At 44.7% G+C, this 23,709-nt stretch overlaps 1 protein-coding gene across 1 annotated transcript in view; it reads right to left on the reverse strand.

Annotated features, from left to right (window-relative positions):
* FBXW8 (F-box and WD repeat domain containing 8) overlaps positions 1-23,709 on the reverse strand; it is a 110,982-nt gene that overhangs the window by 20,034 nt on the left and 67,239 nt on the right. The window contains exons 6-7 of the mRNA XM_070475308.1: positions 20,996-21,192; positions 17,855-18,061 (exon numbers count right to left, since the gene is read on the reverse strand). Coding sequence (XP_070331409.1) covers positions 17,855-18,061; positions 20,996-21,192 — 404 coding nt within the window. The remainder of the gene's footprint in view (positions 1-17,854; positions 18,062-20,995; positions 21,193-23,709) is intronic.

Genomic DNA, 23,709 nt, shown 5'->3' on the forward strand with positions numbered 1-23,709 from the left:
TTGTTTTTCCTACTAAATAACATGAGAGATCTTTCTTTATCAGTACCTAGTAATAAGTTGATCTTTTTCTTTTTAAAGGTTGCATAGAATTTGTCATGGATATATAATTCCATATTGGTGGATATCTGGGTTGTTTCTAATTTTTTTAGACAAAGTAAATAACAGTTATCCTTAATTTGTAATTCTTTCTGCAGTCAGTCAACAAATGTCAATGACTCTTCGTGCAGGAGGCACTGGAATGAACAGGGAGGGTGGATGACGTGCAGGAGCCTCGGCGGGCTGTCAGCTGAAACAATCCACCTCTTCACCAGCTAGCGTGCAGCCACCAGCTGTCCCGCTCCTCCATTTGTGGGACTCACCTCTCCGAGGAGACCTGCCTTTCCACCATGTCCCAGCAGGTGGTGATGTCACAGTAGGGGCAGCAGTACCGTCAGGATAGAGGTGGCAGCCACAGGCCCAACATCAGGGAAACCTCAGGCAACACCCTGGTGCAGGCAAACCCTGCTCCTCCCAGCTGTGACCCAGACCAGCTACTGTATCTAGCACTGGCTTTCCAACCAGACCCTGAAGGAAAGGGATGAGAATGGCTCTGTCCCTGAAGTGGGGTGAACTCAACGCAGGCCAACTTCACCCAGTAAGACCTGGATTTAGCTGCAAACATTTCTGACATCTGGGACTGCTATTCCCCTCATTATGAAACAGGAACCATTTGTGTACAGAAATAGTTCTGAAGAGATTATAGAGCCTTGCAGTCCCAGACTTGTGGCCATGCGCTAATGACTGAAGAAAGGAACTCCGTTTGTGCTTTAAGCTTACCCAAAACAGTGAGTCTTCCTCACACTACTCTGTCATCTGTCAAAGGCATGACACCAGCACCAATGTTGCCCTAAGCAGCAGGCTCACCTCCTCTGGATGCCTCTCAGCTGTGCCCAGCTTTTTTTGCGACCCCATGGACCGTAGCCCACCAGGCTCCTCAGTCCGTGGGATTTCCCAGGCAAGAACAATGGAGTGGGCTGCCGTTTCCTCCCCCGGGGGAGCTTCTCAAGCCAGGGGTCGAACCTGCGTCTCCTGCGCTGGCCGGTGGACTCCTCACCACTTGAACCACCTGGGAAGCCCTACCACAGTCTCGTACACAAGAAATACTCAACCAGGGCTTGTCTGCCTTTCCAAAGAGGTGAGGAGTGGTCAGAAGGCTTCCTTACAAGACTACAGCTTTTTTAAAAGTGTTGTGAAATAAAGATAGTTTCTCTGCCACCATCTTAAAAAGGGGATGCGACAAAGAGGAAAGGTGAGGAGATGCTGTGCTGGACTGCAGCAAAGTGAAAGACAAAAGTCACAGGGGAGAAGACCTGATTGCCATTCGTGGAGATGACAGAGTCGACCTACTTTCTTTTCTGACTTTAACAACTCACCTCCATCACTACCATATACACTCTTCTGAGGGGGTAAAGCCATGATTAAGAAGCCAAATTCTAGAGAGTAGAGCCTCATGCTCTCCTCTCTCCCGTCCCAATCAAGCTTATCTTGAGTTCTCTGTGAGCCCTTAGCAGAGTCTAGCCCTCGTGTCAGCGCTGACGCCATCTACCATCTATGCCGTCCACCCCACCCAGTGTCCCCAAGGTGCCATCTAGAAATCTGCATTTGCTTCCTCCAACTTTTCCCCAGACCTGTGGTTCTCAAACGCTGGAGGGCAAAAGGGTCACTGAGGAGACTGACTTTACAGACCAGCCGAGGCTCTGTTACGAAGCGCCAGGCCACACGCTGCAAACACTGTCCTGGACTGTAAGTTCCTTGGGGCATGCAGCAGTGACGAAGGACCCAGCAAGTGCCAGGTACCCTGTGAGTGCCTGCACATTAACTACACAATTATCAGGTAAACTCAGGGCTTAGCACGGTCTGCGTGTGTGCTCAGTCGCTCAGTTGTGTCCAACTCTTTGAGACCCCAAGGATTGTAGCCCACCAGGCTCCTCTGCCCGTGGTGATTCTCCAGGCAAAAATACTGCAGCAGGTTGCCATTTCCTCCTCCAGGGGATCTTCCCAACTCAGGGACTAAACCCGTATTTTCTGCATTGGCACGTGGATTCTTTATCACTGAGCCACCTGGGAAGCTATACCATGGTCTGGTACACAATAGATACTCAGATAGGCCTTGTTTGGCTTAACATATTCCCCCATTCCTGCATGTCTGATCTTGTTGCCAGCTTGTACAAAGGAACCACTTCACTGTGCTCAAAACAGAAGGTTCCATAGATCTCTCTCCACAATATCCAGACTCTAGGACTCCCACACCATATCCAGGCCCCAGGTTCCACCTCTGACAACACGGCACACTAGAGTGTCTGGAAAACTATCCTGTTTCAAACACTGAGGATGGTTGGTTAAGATTCAGTCTATTAAACATTCTTCAAACGTTCTAACTACAAAATCCGAAAAATTCCAAGGAGCCAGAAACGAAGAAAGCACTACAGGGAGAAGGGGAGGCAGCACTCAGGTCAAAAGCTGCTCTGGGGAAATGTCTGCTGAGGTCAGGAGCCTGGAAAACAGGGGAAACGGGCAGTCTCCAGCCAGAGCCAGATGGAGCCAGCACTGTTGGAGTCTGCCTAAAGCTGGGGCCCTTGGACAGCGATGGACACTTGGCAAAAAGTGAGCCAGGAGCAAAACTCTATCCACCGGTGAAGAGAGACTCCTGCAGGTTCAGCTCAGGATGGAAAGTGGTTGCCCTTGGGCCTGCAACCCTCACACAGGCTGCGGGCTTGAAGTCATATGACCTGCAGGGCCAAAAGACCCCAGGGCTAGTAATTAAAGTATTTTCATGTCAGTAACATGGTTCCTGGTAGCTGGCACAATACTGGCAGGAGGAAGACCCTCTCAACCCAGGTCCAGTAGGAGATCTACAACTCGAGATCAGCCAAGTATGAGTTCACAATTCTTAAAAATAAAAAAATTATTTTTCCTAGAGAAGGAAAGGGCAACCCACTCCAGTATTCTTGCACAGGAAATCAAGAACTGAGGAGTCTGGCAAACTACAGTCCATGGGGTTGGTAAAGACTCAGATGCAACTGGGCACACACATGTATGTGGCAAAAGCACAACCTGAAATGTCTATTAAGATATGTGTTAAATCAACTGTACTTCAATTAAAAAAAAAAAAGAACAGGAAAGGAGAAAAATTTTTTTCCAAAGGCAGAAACAACTCTTTATAAGTGAGAGACATAAACCAGAAGAATAAGGATTCCAAGGACATCAGATATTTTATCAGATGAAGAAAAATGTGCATGCTGGAAATGTTTACAGAAATAAAAGAAAGTGAGGGGGTCAAAGGGGCAAGTTTGATTAAGTGACTTTGAAAAGCAAAACAACTTTCTAGAAAATTTAAAAAAAATCAATGGATGAGTTGAACAAGTAATTAAGAGTTCAAGAGAGAATTTGTGAACTGGAAGACAGATGAAGAAATTACTCAGGATGCCACAGAGAGAGACGGAGATGGAAAAGATCTCCAGGGGGAGGGCAGAGAAGGGAAAACAGTTTGGTCTAACACACATCTAACCTGAGCTCAAGACAGGATAGAGATAATGAGGGAGCGGAAATTTCAACAAGTCAACGGCTGAAAACTTTCTGCACCTGAGAGCAAAGAAGTGCCAGAAAATCCTAACAGGGAGAACAAAACTAAATCCACACCGAGAAACAGTAGAGAGAAACCACAGAAAACTAAAGACAAGGAAAAAGCAGCCAAAAGAAGAGAAAGAGTCCTAAGTGGGAATGGAAATTAAGCAACCTCTCAGTTAAATTCAGTGGAAGTCAAAACCAGTTATCTCTTCAAAACACCTATACATCCTGGAATGACAAAGGACCGGTAAAACCACCTTTCAAGAAAGAATATGAAATAAAGATGCTTTGGGGTAAAAACAGAAAGCACACTTGTGGTCAAGAGATCCTCAGTGAAGAATATACTTTTGAAAGGTGTAAAATCATTCCAGAAAATGTCTAAAATGCCAGAAGGAGCAGTGAGCAAAGAATGAGGTAAATGTGCATGAAAGTCCGTGAGTGTTGACTATATACCACCACAACAATGCTGATTTGGGGTTAAATAAATAGAACAAACTTCATCTAGTCATTATTATTATCCAAACAGTCAAGTGCCATGCATCAGGGCAATGTACCAGGAGCACAATATGCCAGGTGCATGGGGGACCTCCAGAAATGTGGTCTGGTGTCTTGGATACCTGTACTGTTGTGTTTGGCACACAGGATGGACTCCGTATACCTTTGATGAAAGAATGAATAAGTGCTGCACATTTACGCATGTGTTGATTATAGGCAAATGATACGCCGGCCTTACATTAAAGATACACGCCATGCATACAAATGAACACATTAAACCAAACTACCTTCCACCAACAGCAACATATTTAGCTGGTTTGTAAGTGGGCGGTACAGTTTCATCCGATACAGAGCTTAAAGTGCAAGACTAGTAATGCTCACTTAAAAAAAAAATACAAATGAAAAAGACCTCTCAGTTCTGGGGCAGAATTTACTCATGTGAACAACCCAGTTTGATCTCCTGACCTAACATAAATATGACCCACAGAAACGTGGTCAAAAATTTTACTACAAAAAATGCAGGGTCTGCTTATTGATGTTCACATACTAAGCTAAGTGAATTGCCTCTATAAATCCACAGATGAGCTAAGATTAAAAAAAAAAAAACGATAAGACAGACAATTGGGCTGGGAGGGCAAGCCGGTGAGAAAAGAGTAAATCATACGCAAAACAGCCAATAAAAAAATAAAAAAGCAGTTAATATACATGAATAATGGATGTCTGATTTAAAAGCAGTTTACTCTGATATGATGTAATTTTTGACAATCAGCCAGAGAGACTATTTTGTAAGTCCCTGCCAGAGATAAGTCAGCATGCGAGGCCTAGTAAGGCAGCCTATCTGTGAACATGTGGAAAATGACTTTCACCACCATCCCAAAGGTGACACGCTGCTGGCAGACAAAAACTTGCTTCTCAGGTGCTTTTAGCAGCAGTGAACACAAGCTGCCAAGCTGAAGAAATGGACCCCTGACTCGAGCACAGATCCCTCGGCCGCAGCAGCCCCGAGACAATTTCTGTGACATGCTTCTGGCACGGTCCACCCTCAAACGCGGCACAAAGGGAGCAGTAGCCTGGGCTGCTTTCATGTTTAAGTTTTAATTGGAGTGACAAGCCCACGAGGCCAAGATATCTCAGGGATGGGATGGTGCTGTTGAGCGGCGCCAGGCACTGGGTAGGCAAGGCCCGCGTGTGCGCCCCACCACCACGTGCCAATGCACCTGCAACCCCCGCTGTTCCAGGACTGGACTCTGCTCGGGAAGGCACTGCCAATCGCACAGACCATGCCAAACGTGGGGCTTTGTGATGTGGGCAGATGTCTACAGAGGGCCAGAGCGAGGCCAAACCGACACCTATTGTGACCTAAGCCTGAAAAGAACCCAGAGAGCAAGAGCACGCCTGGGTGACAACGCAGGCCAGCCTGTGATCCAATCTCTCCCCATCCCCCCTACATCCATAGATGCTGGAAATTATAATAAAGGAAGGCAGGTTACCCTGTGGACTGAGCCGAGAACGGTTCTCTGCTCTGCTTCAAGAATCTCTGTAGACAGTCTATGTTCTTGTGCTAGAAGAAGGTGAAGAGCTACAACTAGCAAAACAACAGATCAATGGGGAACCTGAAATGAACAGGAGCATGTTCACTGTCAGAGCATTCAGTGCAATGAGGAGACTGTAATTGTTATGCAAGTGTGTAACTCAAAGCTGAAAATCCCCACATCCTTTCACGCACCCAACAGGCCTCATCATAATGAAGAGCGTACGGGGACAGTTTCAGAGCACTTCACGTGTAGCTAATCACAGCCCCCGTGGGAAAGAAGGTTGCCATTAAATCTGTGCTTGTGGAGGGAGGAAAACCTAGGCTGCAGACTACAAAACGAAGGCTTCAAAATTCAAGACAACTTGGACACTATTTTTTAACTGGGAAGAGTGCAAGTGAGATGACAGTAGTGTAACAACACTTGTGAACCTGTAGATTCACACTGCATATGCAGGTCAGCACAGCTTCAGCATCAATTTTCGACTGGCCTGGCAACTTCTCGTTGCCAGGCTGAGGCTAAACAAAGGCTTACAAGCAGGTAGACTGACAGAATGTGGCTGATGGAGGAGCATGAAAAACAGCAGTGAACTTCTGGGGCCTTTGATGAAGGGCACACAGTCCGCCCCAGCTCCCTTCACACCCTCAAGATCTAACAACCTTTCAGCGACACTGTATGGTCCATGTTGGTGTCAGCACAAACGCGCTCAGCAGTGTCTTGCATATAAAGACAAATATTAGCTGTTAACAATCATCATGATAGTCTTTTCACACAAATCCTGTCAGAATATCATTTCATTTGGTTCTCACAACCAGTAAAGGAAGACTAACATTACCATACACATTTTGTGCATAAAGAAACTGAGCCTTAAAGTAACTTAAATATGAATAACTTGCCCCAAAATGACACAGGTAACAGCAGCAGCCCAGGATGCACGAGGCAGAGCCCAGCTAGTCTCATTTCCAGGTCAGTGTGTGCCTGACCACATGGCACCATATGACAAGCCTTTTCCTTTTCCCGGCAAAAACGGTCATTAATAACGGCTGACGGTTACAGTGTCCTCTTATGCCCCAACACTGTGACACTGCAGTCACTCACCTACCTGATCCCACAATTCCATAAGGTGGGTACCACGATTTTACTCACTTTATATATGAGGAAGTGGAGGTGCAGAGAGGTCAAGTCACTTTACACAGTAGTGAAGTTCTGAAACTAGAATTCACGGCCAGGTGAGGGGACCTCTAAGCCCATTGTCCTAAACCTCCACCCCAGGGTACTCAAAATGCGAAACCCAGACTAGCAGCATCAGCAGCACAGGGCAGAGCTTCAGGCACTCCCCAGCCCACCCCCAGACTCATTGAGTCAGAAGCCTGAGGGCTGGAGGCCCAAGATCTGTATTTTCCTGAGATTCGCTGGCATTTGAGAACCCCTGCCCTACACCTACCCTGCCTCCCAAGCCAAAGACACTTTCCGACCTTAAAGCAGTGGGGCTCAGCTCTAAATGTTCACTCCCTGCCTCCTAGCTGGCGTCCGTCTGGTTAAGATAGCGCTGGGCTGGGCAGTGACAACACGCAGTGTGATATGCGGAGCCTGGGCACCTAAGGGTCGGGAAAGGAGGCACTCTGACAGCCAGCACCGTGAGTAAGGCTGCTTGTCACAGGGGGACCCTGGATGGACTCCCTGAGAGGACATGGGGAGGCAGGAGGGGAAGAGGGGATGCAGGGAATAAACACAGCACACTCTGTACTGCACATGCCTGGTTGGAGAAAGGGGCTCCCTTTGGAGGTGTGGAGAACAGGAACCAAGGCCAGGCAGAAGGTGGGCACCAGGGCCTCGTCTCCAGTCCTCAGCACACAGCCAGCGCTCTGACAAAACCTGAAAGGGACCCCGAGGAGGGGCACTCACAGGCGGTACAAGAGCCCGAGGGCGGGGAAAGGGCAGAGGCAGGTGAGGGAGGGGGGCTGGCGGAGAAGTATTCTCCTGTCACTTCCAACATACATTTTAAAACTTGTGAACAGGAGAGAAGAGCTCACACCCTAAGGAAACAGTGCAGAGGCTGCCCGGGGGAGGAGGCGGAGCCTGGGCCAGAGATCCGCGGCTGGAAGGAGCCAAAGCAACCTGTGTGTTGAACTCCGTCCCCACCCAGGCCGTCAGTTCCACATGCGCAGTGCGGAGGTGAGCCGAGGCTGGAACCAGGCGACGGCAGAGCTGCTTTCTGCACGTGGCAGAGATGCCGGGCCTCACTGAGAACCTCCCGAGGCCCTTCATCTGGAATGTGACTCCTCACATGTAGACTGAGCTGGGGTTTCCTTTGTCCATCGACAGAACCAGATTTACCCTGTAAATTAGTAACACACGGGGAGGATGAAGAGAGAGCAACTTTGTGTCCATTAGACGAATGCATCTGCAACTCAATAATAAGTTAATTATAAACCCACTAACACAGTGCCTTATAGACTGAAGTGCTGGGAAAATTAATAAATCATATTCATCTACATACTGAATAAAAAGCAAAAGTCCTCCACTCTGTAAAATTATCGCGAGTCCAGTTTAAGCTGCCATATGAACCTAAAAACAGTAAAACCTCTTAAATATTCTGAAATTCAAACTCAGGCCGTTTTCCATGTGCCCTCTTCTCTTGCCCGTGACCAAACCAACACCATTTGTCTCAACTGTCTGGACATATGTACATGGAAAGCCTGCAGCCTATTGTACAGTGTTACTGTTCCTGTTGTAGGGCAAAGGCAGACATTTCTGACAGGCCCCCTTGATCTTCATTAACTGGAAAAACAAGCTGATTTTTAACCCTAACGGACCTTGTTGCTCCTCATCGGGCAGGAAGAAACCAAAGCTACATGTACTTAGAAGTTGACATAAATGCAAGATAACTCCAAGTTCACTCTCTCCCATGGCTGTGGAATGGTAAACCAGGATGAAAACTCCACGTAAATAATTAAGAAAGCCATCAGAAAAATTAGGCCCTAAATAAAACTCTAAGCTTAATTCAAAAGACAAATGAGAAAAAAGGAAATGATCATCACATATGTCACTGTAATAGTCTTGTAAACATGCTCAGCGATTTGAGAATACAGATCAATGTTTTTTAGAAATCAGAAAATGGTAAGAATGTCACAGATAAAACAATGCCAGCGTGAGTGAAGACAGAAGACAAGACACAGTGCCAGTCCTCTCGGACAAGGCTCCACACCTCGAAGTGACCGTTCACAAGGTGACTCAGCACACGCATTAACTTCCTGTGTTCGTCCTAAGCTCCCCCAGCCCTCCCTACTCTACACGCATTCTCTCAGAACAGATCCTGGGAAAATGAATCCTGTAACGCAGATGGACTGCTGTAACTGCAGACGTGGCTTCAGCACAGCTCCCACACCCACCCACCCCACCCGTGCGCCAGCCCACCTGGGCCACCCCAGCGCCCGGAAACCCTCCTCCAGGCCTGGTGCCTCTGCACTGGCCCCCTCGCCCAGGCTTTCCTGATGAACTCTGGAAACTCTGATGAACTCTGGTGGGGGTGGGGAGGCGTGGGGAGGGTGGGGAGGCGGAGAAGGAGTCTGAACAGGTCCTGAGCACCAGCCATAAGCACTTTACCTGCTCTCCCCAGGTATTCTCCCATTTCCAAGTGGGAAGCCTGAGGCACATAAGCAACTTGCCTAAGGCTTATATATGACTCTAAAACCCTTGCTCCGTCCCCAACGGTTATACCACTGCCTGACTTAGCTGAAAATACTTTTCCCTATATTCACTTTCAGTAATTTCCTCACTCCCTCCCTGGAGTGGTTCTGGACCACTAGAGATCCTAAAGCAGTCTCAGCTTCTACAAGTGGCAGCATTCCAAAAATGGGTATTGCAGAAACCACCCACTATGGGTGTAGAGAATCCGAGAGGTGGTCAGGTCCTCAAAGGTCTCTAAGTCAGAGACGGGTCTTGAGAAGCCCTGAGGCTCTACAGAGGCATTTCAAGGTTTTCACAAAGATGTGAAAACTATTCATTTTTAATAATATACTAACAATTATGCCAATTACTGATATATTTTTATATTAAAACATGTACAAAATGCATATGAATGTTCAATCCTCATCTATGTATTCATCTATGCAATTTTCTATAATTACTCTGGAATCCAGCAACTACACTGTGAAGGTCTCCCTATGACCTCATGTCCATTGCAACATGGAGAAAACCATCTTTGTATTTGCCACGCTGCTGTTAAAGCCCACAAGATGGTGAGCCCCGAGGCAGATGTCATGTTTTGAGACACCACTGTTTCCAGCACAATCAGAAATCCAGCATATAGTATGTGTTCAGTAAGCAGTGGTTAATGACAGCATCCTGAGCAACAGAAGTGGGACCTTTGGCAACATCACTAACAATCCAGAAAATGGATCTCTGAGTGTTATTTTCTTAAACTTCTCCAAGCAGAAAGTAAATAAATATGAAAAATATTAAAGGTTTAAGGTGAAAGTAAAGAGGAAATGAGACATTTATTTACTTTGTGAACTTTAAATTTCAAATTAGTCATCCTGCTAGTAAAATACTGTTTTTAGTTCTCTTCTGGAATGGAAACTTGAACAAAAAGGAAAACAGATTTCACATGCTGGTGTAGGTATGGAAAATGGAGCCGGGATCCATGAGCACTGCGTTGGATACCAAAGGCTCTCCCAGACAGGTATCTCAACTTGTGATGTGGGCAATAACCAATCCAGAGTCTTTTCACGTCTGCGTATGGGGAATGATTATCCTAAGAGACGTTAGCAATTGTTTTCCAGTGTGATGTAAGCTGTGGAGGCAGCGCCAAGCCAGGGTCCTTGTCAAACACACCCAGCCTCCTGGATTACTTCACTCATGTCCCCTGATTAGGATGCGTGCCGCGTGCTGCTTAATACAACCTGCTGCCAAATGCCAAGCGCATTAGAACTAAATTAGGAAGTATGTCCAAATACAAAGAATGATGCGAAGAGCTGTAAGTGGGTCTCTCTCTTCCTTGATGAGGTATGAGACTCAGCATCAACATAATGCTCTTAAATGAGGCAATTCTATCTCCTAATCCTCCACCTCAGCGAGCAAAATTTAATTCAGGTAGCAAAAGAATTAAAAAAGAGATGATATGGCATCATAAAAACGTTTTCATGGATGGAAGTATTTTTGACAGGTTCAGGAAATATGAGACAAAAACAAATTTTAAGGGGCTGTTTGGGCACAGAGGGCTGCATTAATGGAGCTAACACCGATCTCTGCCCTGCAACATGAAGAAGAGATGAGGCCAGAAGAAATGCTATAACACTTGTTTTCTTTTACAATCATATGCCACCTAGCAATGGCTACCTTTAAGATCATTTATGCCACTGGTGTGTGACAACCGAAGAATGCAACGTCCAAACTTAGAGTCCATTTTCATCTACAAGTAAAAGGACCTTCAAGCAGCTCACCACACATGTCCCTTGTCCAGCAAGACACAGGAATTGATGAAAAAGTACCAAACAAGTTCCTGCCAGCAATAAGCATGGCCTTTAGGAGATCCTGTTAGAGATTGCGTGCTCAGTCGTGTCCAACTCTTTGCAACCCCATGGACTGTAGTCCACCAGGCTCCTCTGTCCATGGAATTCTCCAGGCAAGAATACTGGAGTGGGTTGCCATGCCCTCCTCCACCAGGGGATCTTCCCAACCCAAGGATGGAACCCGCATCTCCTACATTGGCAGGTGGATTCTTTACCACTGAGTTTCCTGGGCAGCACTCTGATTAGAGTAGGTGGCCCCAGTCTCCCGGGTCTGATGACTGATGACCTGAGCTGGAGCTGATGTAACAGTAATAGAAATAAAGTGCACAGCAAATGTAATGCACGTGAATCATCCCGAAATCAACCCTCCCACCCCAGTCCGTAGAAAAACTCTTCTGCAAAACCAGTCCCTGGTGCCAAAAAGTCTGAGGACCACTGTGCTAGAGAAGTATAAGGAGAGCAAGGGGTTCCTCAACCCATCTCAGAAGCCCTCAGCTCCCCAGCAGCCCCCGAGGATGGATCAGCTCGACACGACTCCACAGGGAAGGAAAAAGTTTAAACCACCTAACCGCCTGGAGACTGAAGGAACGCGGCTGCTGGACAGAAACCGAAGAATCACATGTCCAGCCCTCCTCATTTCACAGAACAGAGGCAGGTGAGTCTACAGTCTTTGAAGAACCATGAGCCTCTCCCATGTGGCAGCCAACAAGCAGAGAAAGTCACCCAGCAGTGTGTTACAGTTCTTTCCGCCCTAACGGCGGTCTGACACGGCTGTCGGGCCCACTGCACTGGTTCCAGGTGAAGCCTGTGATTCCAGATGAGGTCATTCGTCATCAAAGCAGAGTGCCACAGAATAATTTAAATGAGAGTCAGGACCAGACAGAGCCCTGTTTATCCCCTCTGGCCTCATTTTGTTTGTGGCCTTTTTGCAAAGCCTGTTGAGAGGAAAGATGCTAAGGAACAGCGAGGAGGATGGGATGCACTGCCATCCACCACTTTCCAAGGAACACCATCTACAGAGGGCAACAGTTATCAAATGACCCAGCAAGTCTTTACTTTGAGGAACTAATCCTACAAATTCGTTCACGTGGACCAAGTGTTGTTCACAATAGCAAAAGACTGGGAACAAGCTAACATCCATCAACAGGGAGTAAGATAGCCTAATTACTTAAGGGACAACTACAAAGTGCAATATCATTAAATCACACACACACACACACAAACTACCATTAAGTTCTTTATTATGTTACAAGAAATGATGAAATGGATCTCCAAGACATTTTGTTGCAAGAAAAAGCAAGATGCAGGACAAAAATAGTGTGTTTTACCATTTATATTTTTTAGAAAGAAGGGACAGAGGACATGTGTGAATAATTTGCTTACAGATGCATAAAATGTCTCTGAAGGGATGCACAAGACACTGTCTTAGCTCCAGGAAGAGAACCTGGGCGGCAGGTCGAAAGGAGTGGGAGAAGTCATCCCCCGCACACCCTCCCTTTCGCACCTTTTGATTTCTGAATCAGGTAAATGCATTACCAAGTCAAAAAACACTTTTTTTTTCAAGGGTGTTTAAAGATCTGCTCTTAGAAGAGCAGATGAAAGAATGAAAGGATGAATGAAAGAAAGAATGAAAATAGATAATAGCCATTTTTCCATGACTTTACCTGACCAAAGAAAAAGGTGGTAAACCCAGGCATGGCCTCTAATTCTGGCCTCTGAAATCCAGAAATCTGAGGATCCCTATGCCACAGGCAAACCAAGATGTAGCTGACCACTAACGTTTTCTCTGGTCTTTCCTACAAGAGCTGGACATGGCTGAGCCAGCTGTAATCACATGTGTTTCCTTAAATAAATCAAATTCTCCTAAGTCACTTAGCTTCATTTCCTTAGAAAACTATGTTTATTAGCTTAGAAACCTACTGAGGCGTGTGCACAATGCTGTTTTAATTTTAAAATGCTGAAACACAACTGGTATCCTGCAACTTTCTGTGATGAATACATGACAGGTTGGCTAGTAGGCATGTGAATGGATGAGTCTCAACTATTATTACTATGCTCAGAGAGCTGTGGTATCTAAAGAATGCTAATGTGATTATCAGATGGTACAAGGATATTCTCTAAGTAAACAAAAATAACACTACTGGAATACTCCTACAGGGAAACTTCAGTTCCCGCCAAAAAATCGACATCAACATTTGGACTTCACAGCTGCATTTATCACAGTCAGTCAATAGTGGGCCCTAGCTTACCGCAGTTCTGTATCTGGTACAAACAAAGATACACCAAACTCTGTGTTCCCATAAAGCCTTCATCTGAATCCTGGACATATGGCCAGAGGCAGACACAAATTCCCACATGGACGCAGCTCCAGGCTCACTCTGCTGCTAACAGTCTCACACGAACCTGATAAAAAGTGCTGTTCATGTGCTGCCAGGCTGGCAACCAACAGGACCAAAGTGTGGAACTCACAAGCCAGGTGACTAGGAGGCCACACAAAAGACTTTGAGAATTACAATAGTGCATCATGCAATGGCAGGATGCTACTGAAACCTCACAGGGCCACTGTGTAACGGCTTAATTCACACGGCAATGCTGATTTTTCTGAGGAAGCAGAAAACCCATTGAGCATAATCAGACGGGAAGTTCCGCCTCTGCAAAAATAAGGAAAGTTTCACAGCAAAAGCTTGGCTTCCCTCACGTTCGAGTGGGTGGCATTCATGTTGGAGCAACATCTTAATGCAGAGTTCTCACCAGCGCTACTAACAACAACCCACCCACCCACCCAAGTGTATGAACGTTTGCTGGTGTACTCATAAAACCTCTGGATAACTAAATGCCATTGCCAGATTTCAGAGAGGAGCTTAAACACATTCTTGTAGCAAATTTACTTCCACTCTTAAAACACCAATGAACTGCTGGGTCATATGGCAGTTCTATTTCCAGCTTTTTAAGAAATCTCCACACTGTTTTCCATAGTGGCTGTAAAATTTGCATTCCCACCAACAGTGTAAGAGGGTTCCCTTTTCTCCACACCCTCTCCAGCATTTATTGCTTGTAGACTTTTGGATAGCAGCCAGCCTGACTGGCGTATAATGGTACCTCATTGTGGTTTTGATTTGCATTTCTCTGATAATGAGTGATGCTGGGCATACACACCAAGGAAACCAGATCTGAAAGAGACACATGCACCCCAATGTTCATCGCAGCACTGTTTATAACAGCCAGGTCATGGAAGCAACCTAGATGCCCATCAGCAGACGAATGGATGAGGAAGCTGTGGTACATATACACCATGGAATATTACTCAGCCATTAAAAAGAATTCATTTGAATCAGTTCTAATGAGATGGATGAAACTGGAGCCCATTATACAGAGCGAAGTAAGCCAGAAAGATAAAGACCATTACAGTATACTAACACATATATACGGAATTTAGAAAGATGGTAACGATAACCCTTTATGCAAAACAGAAAAAGAGACTCAGATGTATAGAACAGACTTGTGGACTCTGGGAGAAGGCGAGGGTGGGATGTTTCAAGAGAACAGCATTGAATCATGTATATTATCTAGGGTGAAACAGATCACCAGCCCAGGTTGGGTGCATGAGACAAGTGCTCGGGCCTGGTGCACTGGGAAGACCCAGAGGGATCGGGTGGAGAGGGAGGTGGGAGGGGGGACCGGGATGGGGAATACATGTAAATCCATGGCTAATTCATTTCAATGTATGACAAAAACTACTGTAATGATGTAAAGTAATTAGCCTCCAACTAATAAAAATAAATGGAAAAAAAAAAAAAAACACCAATGAAAAACACCCACTAACAAGTGACAGACATTATTTTCTTGGGCTCCAAAATCACTGCGGATGATGACTGCAGCCATGAAATTAAAAGATGCTTGCTCCTTAGAAGAAAAGCTATGACAAACCTAGATAGCCATTAAAAAGGAGAGACATCACTTTGCCGACAAAGGTCCATCTAGTCAAAGCTATCCAGGAATCATGAATGGATGTGAGAGTTGGATCATAGATAAGGCTGAGCACCGAAAAACTGATGCTTTCGAACTGTGATGCTTCAGAAGACTCTTGAGAGTCCCTTGGACTGCAAGGAGATCAAAGCAGTCATTCCTAAAGAAAATCAACCCTGAATATTCATTGGGAGGACTGATGCTGAAGCTGAAGCTCCAATACTTCGGGCACCTAATGAGAAAAGCCGACTCACTGGACAAGACACTGATGCTGGGAAAAACTGAGGGCAAGAGAAGGGGATGGCCAAGGATGAGATGGTTGGATGGCATCACTGACTCAATGGACATGAGTCTGAGTGAGGTCCAGGAGATAGTGAAGGACAGGGAAGCCTGGGGTGCTGCAGTCCATGGGGTTGCAAAAAGCCAGACATGTCTTGGTAAGCAAACAACAACAAGTTATTAGAGGGAATAGGAACTTTTTAAAATGAATTTTTATCAAATTAACACACAAATCAGCTAATTCTCATAATTAGTGCTTTTCAACTGGGTTGGAAAATTTGAGAGCCATCCAAAAAAGTGCCTACTTAGACCAATATCTAAAGGATGCTCCAAGTCTAATTTTGTGCTGAGCTATCTCTTTAACTGGGGGCTTGGCTTCCCAGGTGGCACAGCGGTAAAGAATCTGCCTGCCAATGCAGGAGACACAGGTTCATTCCCTGGGCCGGGAAGATCCCCTGAAGGAGGAAATGGCAACCCACTCCAATATTTTTGCCTGGAAAATTCCATGGGCAGAGAAGCCTGGCAGGCTATGGTCCATGGGGTCACAAAGAGTTGGACATGACTGAGCAACTGAGCATACACGCATCCCTTTAACTGGTTTCTCAAATACATCCACTATGACTGTATCACTATAGAAAGAGATCCACTCAGATAAGTCAAAGAGAAATAGGACCCGTCAGCTGAAAAATTTCTTAAAACTATGAAAGATTTAAACCAGGCTAGTATTAATTCAGCTATCACCTCACTACACTGAGAACTTGAGAAATAAGTGAGATAATCAAAACCTGAAAGCATGATGGATGAAAAATTAAGAAGCAAATAATCTCTCTTCTTTCAACAAATGAGCTTGCCAGGGATGGGAAAAGAGTGTTTTCAAAGGCTGACAAAGGAAACTGCCTTAGGAAACCAACTGCTGTCCCTTTTCCCCCACTTTCCAGGAAGACAAAACACAGGAATTATATCATCACAGACTTTCCAGCTAAGATACGCTGAACAGGCTCCAGCAAAGCAGGCCAGCTTGAGCACAAAGGGATCCCTTCTTACAGTGAGATGACAATGAGTCTCATGTATTTTCAACCAATTTATCTGTCTTCCTGGTTGAAGAACATATAACAGGAATCCAAGTCGCAAAACCAGTGAATGCCTAGAGAAGTGAGATGCGACCTTCCAAGAGGCTACAAAGGAGAGACAAAATGTACAAACCACAACCAGAGGCTCGGCTCAGACTATGAGTGCGAGAAAGAATAGGAAGCACTCAGCGGCTATTACGCCAGGCACTATGGGTAAAGTTTTACACGCGTGTTTCTTTAATCCTAGAATCTATGATGGACTGTGATGGACTCCTTTCTACAAATGAGGAAACTGAGGCACAATGCAGGTTAAACCACCTGCTTAAGGTCACAGTGGGGAACGTGCAGCAGGACTGCAACCGGAACACAAACAGCCCGCATCCAGTCTGGCTCTCTCCCAGTTCACAACACTGCTACATGGGAAGGGCTTTTTCCACAGGAAAAAGACGATGATGTCAGAGGAGCTGCTGGCTCAGGGAAGTTCCTTCTCAGGGATTATACCCACTGCCAGCAGGGTCAGGAGCCAGCAAACTGGAGGAAAATCGAAACAACACAAACCTTTATCCATAACTCTCTCCGCTGGTCCCACTGGAAGAGAGAGTTCTGTAAGTCAGTTTTAAGACTAAGTACTTGGCCTACAGTCAGGAATAGTAAAATACTAAGTAGCGCTAAAATCGAGTCATCATGCAAAGAATTTCAATTAAAAACCTGTCTCCTTGTTTCTGGCTCAAAGAGTATCAAGAGGCACTTTACACACTGCAGAAAAGGATGTAAATTTTGATGCAACCTCATCAGAAGGCACTTTGGCAATGTCCATCAACCTTCTGACCAAGCGGCATAAACGCTAGGAATTTATCCCAGAGATTGACAAGCTGCAGCGCGCCCTGGAGCACTGTCTGTAACAGTCCACAGAGGGGGAAAGCAACCTCAGTGCCCACCGATGAGGAGTCTGGTGAGGCAGACTGCGCGGCAGGCAGCACTGGGATCCCAGGGAGAGGGCGCCGACAAGGAATGCTCGCCAGGGTACACTACTGAACAAAGCCTGGGGCACAGAACAGTGTGTACACTATGACCTCATTTCAAAGACATGCTCTTTTGGTGTATAAATGTACCCATCTATGCATTAAAATGTTCTAGATGGATACCTAAAAACTGTTAATAGTTTCTTCTATGGAGGAGGGCTGGGGGAAGGGAAGAGAAAGGAAATTACTTACCACTTTGTATCATTTTGAGCTGCTTGAAATCTTTTTAACCAGGCTGACTATATATATCAATGTATACTGCCTGAACACGTCTTTTAAAAATATATCAGAGAGATTTAATTTTCAAATTGCCTCTTAAAAAATAAAACTCATGTTTTTTTGTTAAATCGTATATCTTGCTATTTTTGTACCTTGTTTCCTTCGTACACCCATCCCAGACTCTTCACACCAAAAGCAGCCTGGTTGGCGGAGACATCCAGACACGTGACTGGCTGCCCGTAGACGTAATGGAGGGTTCTGGCAGAGTCTTCAGCTTTTAGCAGGTATACCAGATCTCCAGCGGTGGCCACTGCCACAGGGTACCTTTCAGTGTCTGGAACTATTTCAAGGTAGTCAACCTATTAAAGGATAAGGGTTATTTAGTCCTTCAGGTTTCACCTATAATTCGTCCTGACTTGGTCAAAAATACACAATTCCTCCTGCATGTCAATGAGAAGATCAACCCAACAGAAAAAGACAGGTCAAGGGCCAGTTCACAGGAAGTGAAACACAGTTCCTACACAAATGAAATGATGCTCATCATAAAAGAAACACAGCATACTCCTAATAGGAGAAATGCAAAGTGAAAATTCACCAAGATACCATTTTCACTTGTTGTGTCAGTAAAGATCAATTAGTCTATAAAGACACTGGGCTGGAAGTGGAGTGGCAGACAACCATATTTGTGGATCCCACTTACGGTTGGTGGGATGCAGTCTGGCCCAACTTCTATGGAGGGAAATCCTGGAACATTTAATGCAAGCAAGTGTGCATGTGCTCTGATGCAGCACATTTGATGATCCAGGAATTTATTTAAACATAAACTCATATTTCTGCAAAACAACTGTGTACAAGGTTATCTGCTGCAGCCCTGCTTGGAAACAGCTAAGAACCAGAAAACCCAGAACATGCCTTACTAAGGGACTAACTAAACAACTTACAGTACACCGATGTACTGGAATACCATGCAGTCATAGAAAAAAGCACAAAGACATTCTTTATAAACTCTTACAAATGGATCACTTCTGAGACAAACTTGGGCAGGGGAAGCAAGGAGGCAAGGTAAGAGGACTTTACAGTGGGCCAAGGTGTGTAAAAGTGGCAGAGGAAGCCTGTGACACACGTGGTTTGTACGTGCGTAAATCTAACAGTGGCCACCTTCAGGGAGGGAAATGAGTTGTGGGACAGAGCAGAAGGGAGATTCTCACTGTAAACCTTATTGTGTCTTTTAAATTCTGAACCATGAGGCTACAGTAACTATTCAAAAACCAAAGTTAGTTCTTATTTCTTCATAAGAAACTGAATAAATGACAAAATTCACTCAGTTCCAAATTAGCCAAAACTGCATTTTCATGTTTGGGCAAATACCACAAATGTGTTGCCGGAAGTGTCTGAGTTAACCTGCTTTCTCCCGGTTTCAACCTCATCCAGGGTAGGAAGGCCACAGGGAGCGTGCGGACGCCACACAGTCCTGCCGGTTGCACTATTGCTACCACTTTCTCTAATCGACATGCACAGGAGGGGCTCCCTTTAAGAATAATTTGCTTTTCTAGATTCATAAGGGGCATGCTTGCCCCAGGGCCATTTACATCAGGTTTTCACCTCCCTGAATAAATTCTGAGGACAAAAGCAGAAGGTGAGCCACCTCTGTAATTATGAAAATCCACAGTCCCTGACAAGAAGCCAAGCAAGTTCAAAGGCCTGAATCCTGAGACCTGTCCAGAAGCGCTCAAGAGCGTAAACATCTGGGTGACTCTGCTAATCCTCAGGCCCGACGATGTGAGTGGCGGCCCACATCCCCAGCCCAGGGGCCATCACCAAGGACAGCTGTTCTGGGCTGGCACTACAGACCCGGGAACACTGCCACTGTGACTCAGGGAGCCTATCTGAGGAAGACAAAGATGGCCCAGCCACCGGCCCGGAGGTGCCTTTTCCAGGGATGGCCCTCATCCAGGATGAGAAACAATGAACACTGTTATGACACATGCCTCCAGCAATGGCTGCTTGAGTCCTCTGTCCCCCATCCTAAACGTCACTTCTTGCTTTCCTAAAATCAACATCCTCAGTCTAGCTGTTAAATTTCACCTTCATGTTGGATTTCTGACAGACCAAGAGCTCAGACTGACTGTGACAGTGCCATTTGCTGGCAACTGGACACGACTTCACAAAGCTTCTGGTTGGTGCCAGCATGCCACCTGATTGCCAAGGCTGGATTTGCACTTTCTGGAGGGACTCACATCTTAAGTAATTGTCTGAGTTTATAATCATTGTTAATCTACAGAGTTCTTTAGGCAGAGGCCAAATAACAAGCACTATGTGGTTTTGAGAAGAAATGGAAACATGGCACTTTTGCAATTCTCTAATAAAATCCCAAGAGGAGAATACAGCACCAGGCATTTTGGGGAACGCTACCCCCTAACCAGAGAGGCTTGTCGTTAAAGGGACAAGCGGCTTACAGAGGTAAAGTGGTGATACCATGGCTTTTTAGTTATTCGTGTCTAATAAGATTTCCACTAGGAGGAAAAGGGAAAGGAATAGGATTTGTTTCAGGTCAGGCCATCAATTTATTATTCAGTGTTGGCTTTTCTGTTCACTCTCCTACAAGTGCCAAAATCAAGTTTGCTTTAAACCAAACCCAAATTCAACATAAACAGGTTTCAGCTCTTCCTTCTTACCATCACATCGTCTCCCACCATACAAATGTAGAGGCTTGGGCACAAATGAACTCAGAAACGGGCTCCATGTAATGAACTACTAAGGTGAGCTCAGTTTCACACACAGTGTCGAGGAACACCGTGATCAACACTGATCAACACTGACTAAACCTCTTCTCATTCAAGAATTACTCCTGATGCCAAGTGAGAAAACCTTCAGATGGAAAAAGTGTAGGAGGGAAACCTTCTTTCCCACATGGCCCGGGATGTACCAATGCACTCATTTTCACCCATGTATCAGACCAGATCCTGGTCTCAGATTCCTGGGATGAACGTCCCGTTAATGTGAAGGAGGCTGAGGATGCCAGCGATGAGAAACTGCAGCCCCCAATGTCAGTCCTGGGGTCGAAATCACAACTTCTTATCTAGGGCAACAGCCAGTTCACCACTCGAAGTCTCTACTGACTTCTTGGTAAACAGAGGAAACAAAACTTCCTATTTCACAAAGCTCCTGTGAGATTTATGGACAAAGAGCCACAGGAAGCCCTGAGCGGATGGGCGCTGTCAATATCATTTCTGTTTATATCAGACCCAGAGATTCTAAGAATGAAAAACAGAACAATCAGACTAAAAGCTCACCAGTTTCTGAACTTCAAATTCTGCAGCTATTTGGAGATTTCCCTCCTCGTTGGGGCATAACATTACGACATCAAAAGCAGAAGCTGTGGCAATTGTTGCATCTTCCTGGCTGAGGGCTAGTGCTTGTATTCTTGCATCATGCTCAAAACGATGAATAGGATACTTTCCAGTCCTTAGATTCCAAATATTAAGAAATCCTATGTAGAAAAAAATAATTGAGGAATCAAATTCACTTAGTTTGCACAATTATAAAATAATCATGTAACATAAAGAAAATTAAAAAGATAATAACTTGGTAAAAAATACTTGCATCACACGTAATGGGTCAATTTCCTTAATATACAAAGAGTTTATATGATTCAATAAGGAAGAAAAGCAACTGAAAAGTAAGCAAGGACATAAGCATGTTATGCTGTTCATAGGAAAATAAATAAAACTGACATATAGCATTTTAAAAAATATAAAAATTCACTCACAATTAGAAAAATACAAATTAAAACTATAATAGGATACTATTTTTCATCAGTTAAATTGACAAAAAAATTCAAAAAACATTTTGTTGCTGAGGATATGGGGAAACAGGCTTTTGTTAAACTGCTGTTAGGAATGTAAACTATTTCATCTAAGTCTGGAGGCAATTTTATAATATGTACCAAATTACAAATGCAGGTAGGATAGTCACTACAACATTTTTAACCATGTCAAAAGATTGGAAGCTATGTAAATGTTTACCAATAAAGAAATTCTTAAATAAGAATTTAAGAATTTAAATACCTCCATAGTTTGTACCTCCATTGTTTGGAGTTTAAACCAGCAATCAAAAGAGTCAGTCTTATATATATGAGCTATATGAAATGATCAACAAAATATACTTAAATGAAAAAAATAAAGTACAGAATACTGGTATAGCACACTATGTTACGTGTTTTAAACCTGTAACACGCACACACAATGTGTGCTTGGACTATCCCGGAAGGACACACAAAAAATTTAACAATGACTGACCTCTAAGGAAAGAAACCAGGGGAAAGAGACAAGAGTAAAAAAGAAATTTTTTTTTTTTTTTTGGTAAAGAAGAAATTTACTGTACATCCCCTTGTATATAAAAAATTTTCTCCAAAACTATCTTTGCCAAAAAGATAAACTTTTAAAAAACGGTTTTAGGAGAGATCTAAGAATTGTTTTTAGTTGCTAGGTCGTGTCCGACTCCTTTGTGACTCTATAGACTATAGTCCACCAGGCTCCTCTGTCCATGGGATTCTCCAGGCGAGAATACCGGAATGGGTTGGCCATATCCTTCTCCAGGGGATCTTCCCCACAAAGACTGAACTCGTGTCTCCTGCAATGGCAGGCAGATTCTTTACTACTGAGCTACCAGGGAACCCCTCTAAGAATAGGAGGACATAACTGCTGAATAGTTTTAACATATGTAGTTCTTAACTTATTTTATTTGTCCTTTTGCACAACAAGTAATTTTTTTCTAGTTCTGTTAAAATATAATTGACACATAACATTATGTAAGCTGAAGGTGTATCTCAGAATAATTTGATATACTGTGAAATGATTACCACGATAAGTTAACATCACCTCACATAGTTACAAGTATCATTTGCCTTATAATGAGAACTTTTAAGATCTATTCTCACAGTAACTTTCAAATATACAATACGGTATTTATAACTATGGGCTTCCCTGGTGGCTCAGTGGTAAAGAATCTGCCTGCCGCTGCAGGAAACACAGGTTCGATCACTGGGTTGGAAAGATCCCCTGGAGAAGGAAATGGCAACCCACTCTAGCATTCCTGTCTAGGAAATCCTTGGACAGAGGAGCCTGGAGGGCTACAGTCCATGAGTGTGCAAGAGAGTAAGATGCGACTGAGTGACTAAGCATCAGTGACTAGAGTCATCACTGCGCATCACATCCTCAGAGCCTAAACGGGAAGTTTGTACCTTCTGCACCCACCTTAAATCAACTTCTCTACCCTGGCAACCACAAGTCTGGCCTCTGTTTCTTTGAAGTTTTTCTTGTTTTAATGATTCCACATATAAGTGAGATCATATGCTATTTTTTTTCCTCTGACTTATTTCACTTAGCATAATGCACTCAAGATCCATCCATATTGTTGCAAATAGCAGGATTTCCTTCTTTTTTATGGCTCAATAGTATTCCACTGTATACATATACCACATTTTCTTTACTCATTCATCTGTCAATGGACACTTAGGTCGCTTCCATGTCTTGGCTATCGTTGAGAAATGCTTCAGTGAACAGGAGGGTGGAGATATCTCTTCGACACAGTGATTTTGTTTCCTTCAGATGTACACCCAGAGTGGAATTGTTGGATCACATGGTAAGTGCTACTGTTAATTTTTTGAGAAACCTCCATACAGTTTTCCACAGTGGCTGCACCAATTTACATGCCCACCAACAGTGCACGAGGGTTCCCTATCATCCACATCCTCACCAACTGTTCTCTCTTGTCTGTTTTTTAATAATTTATTTATTTTTGGTTGTGCTGGGTCTCTGTTGCTGCACAGGCTTTTCTCTAGTTGTGGCGAGCAGGGGCTACTCTCTAGTTGGGGTGCGCGGGCTTCTCACTGTGGTAGCTGCTCCCGTTGCTGAGCACAGGCCCTGGCGCACGAGGGCTAAGCAGCTGCGGCTCACGGACTAATCGTTGTGGGTCCTGAGCTCCAGAGCACAAGTGTTTAGCTGCT

Source organism: Odocoileus virginianus, chromosome 12, assembly GCF_023699985.2.
Source record: "Odocoileus virginianus isolate 20LAN1187 ecotype Illinois chromosome 12, Ovbor_1.2, whole genome shotgun sequence".
NCBI classification, from domain to species: Eukaryota; Metazoa; Chordata; class Mammalia; order Artiodactyla; family Cervidae; genus Odocoileus; species Odocoileus virginianus.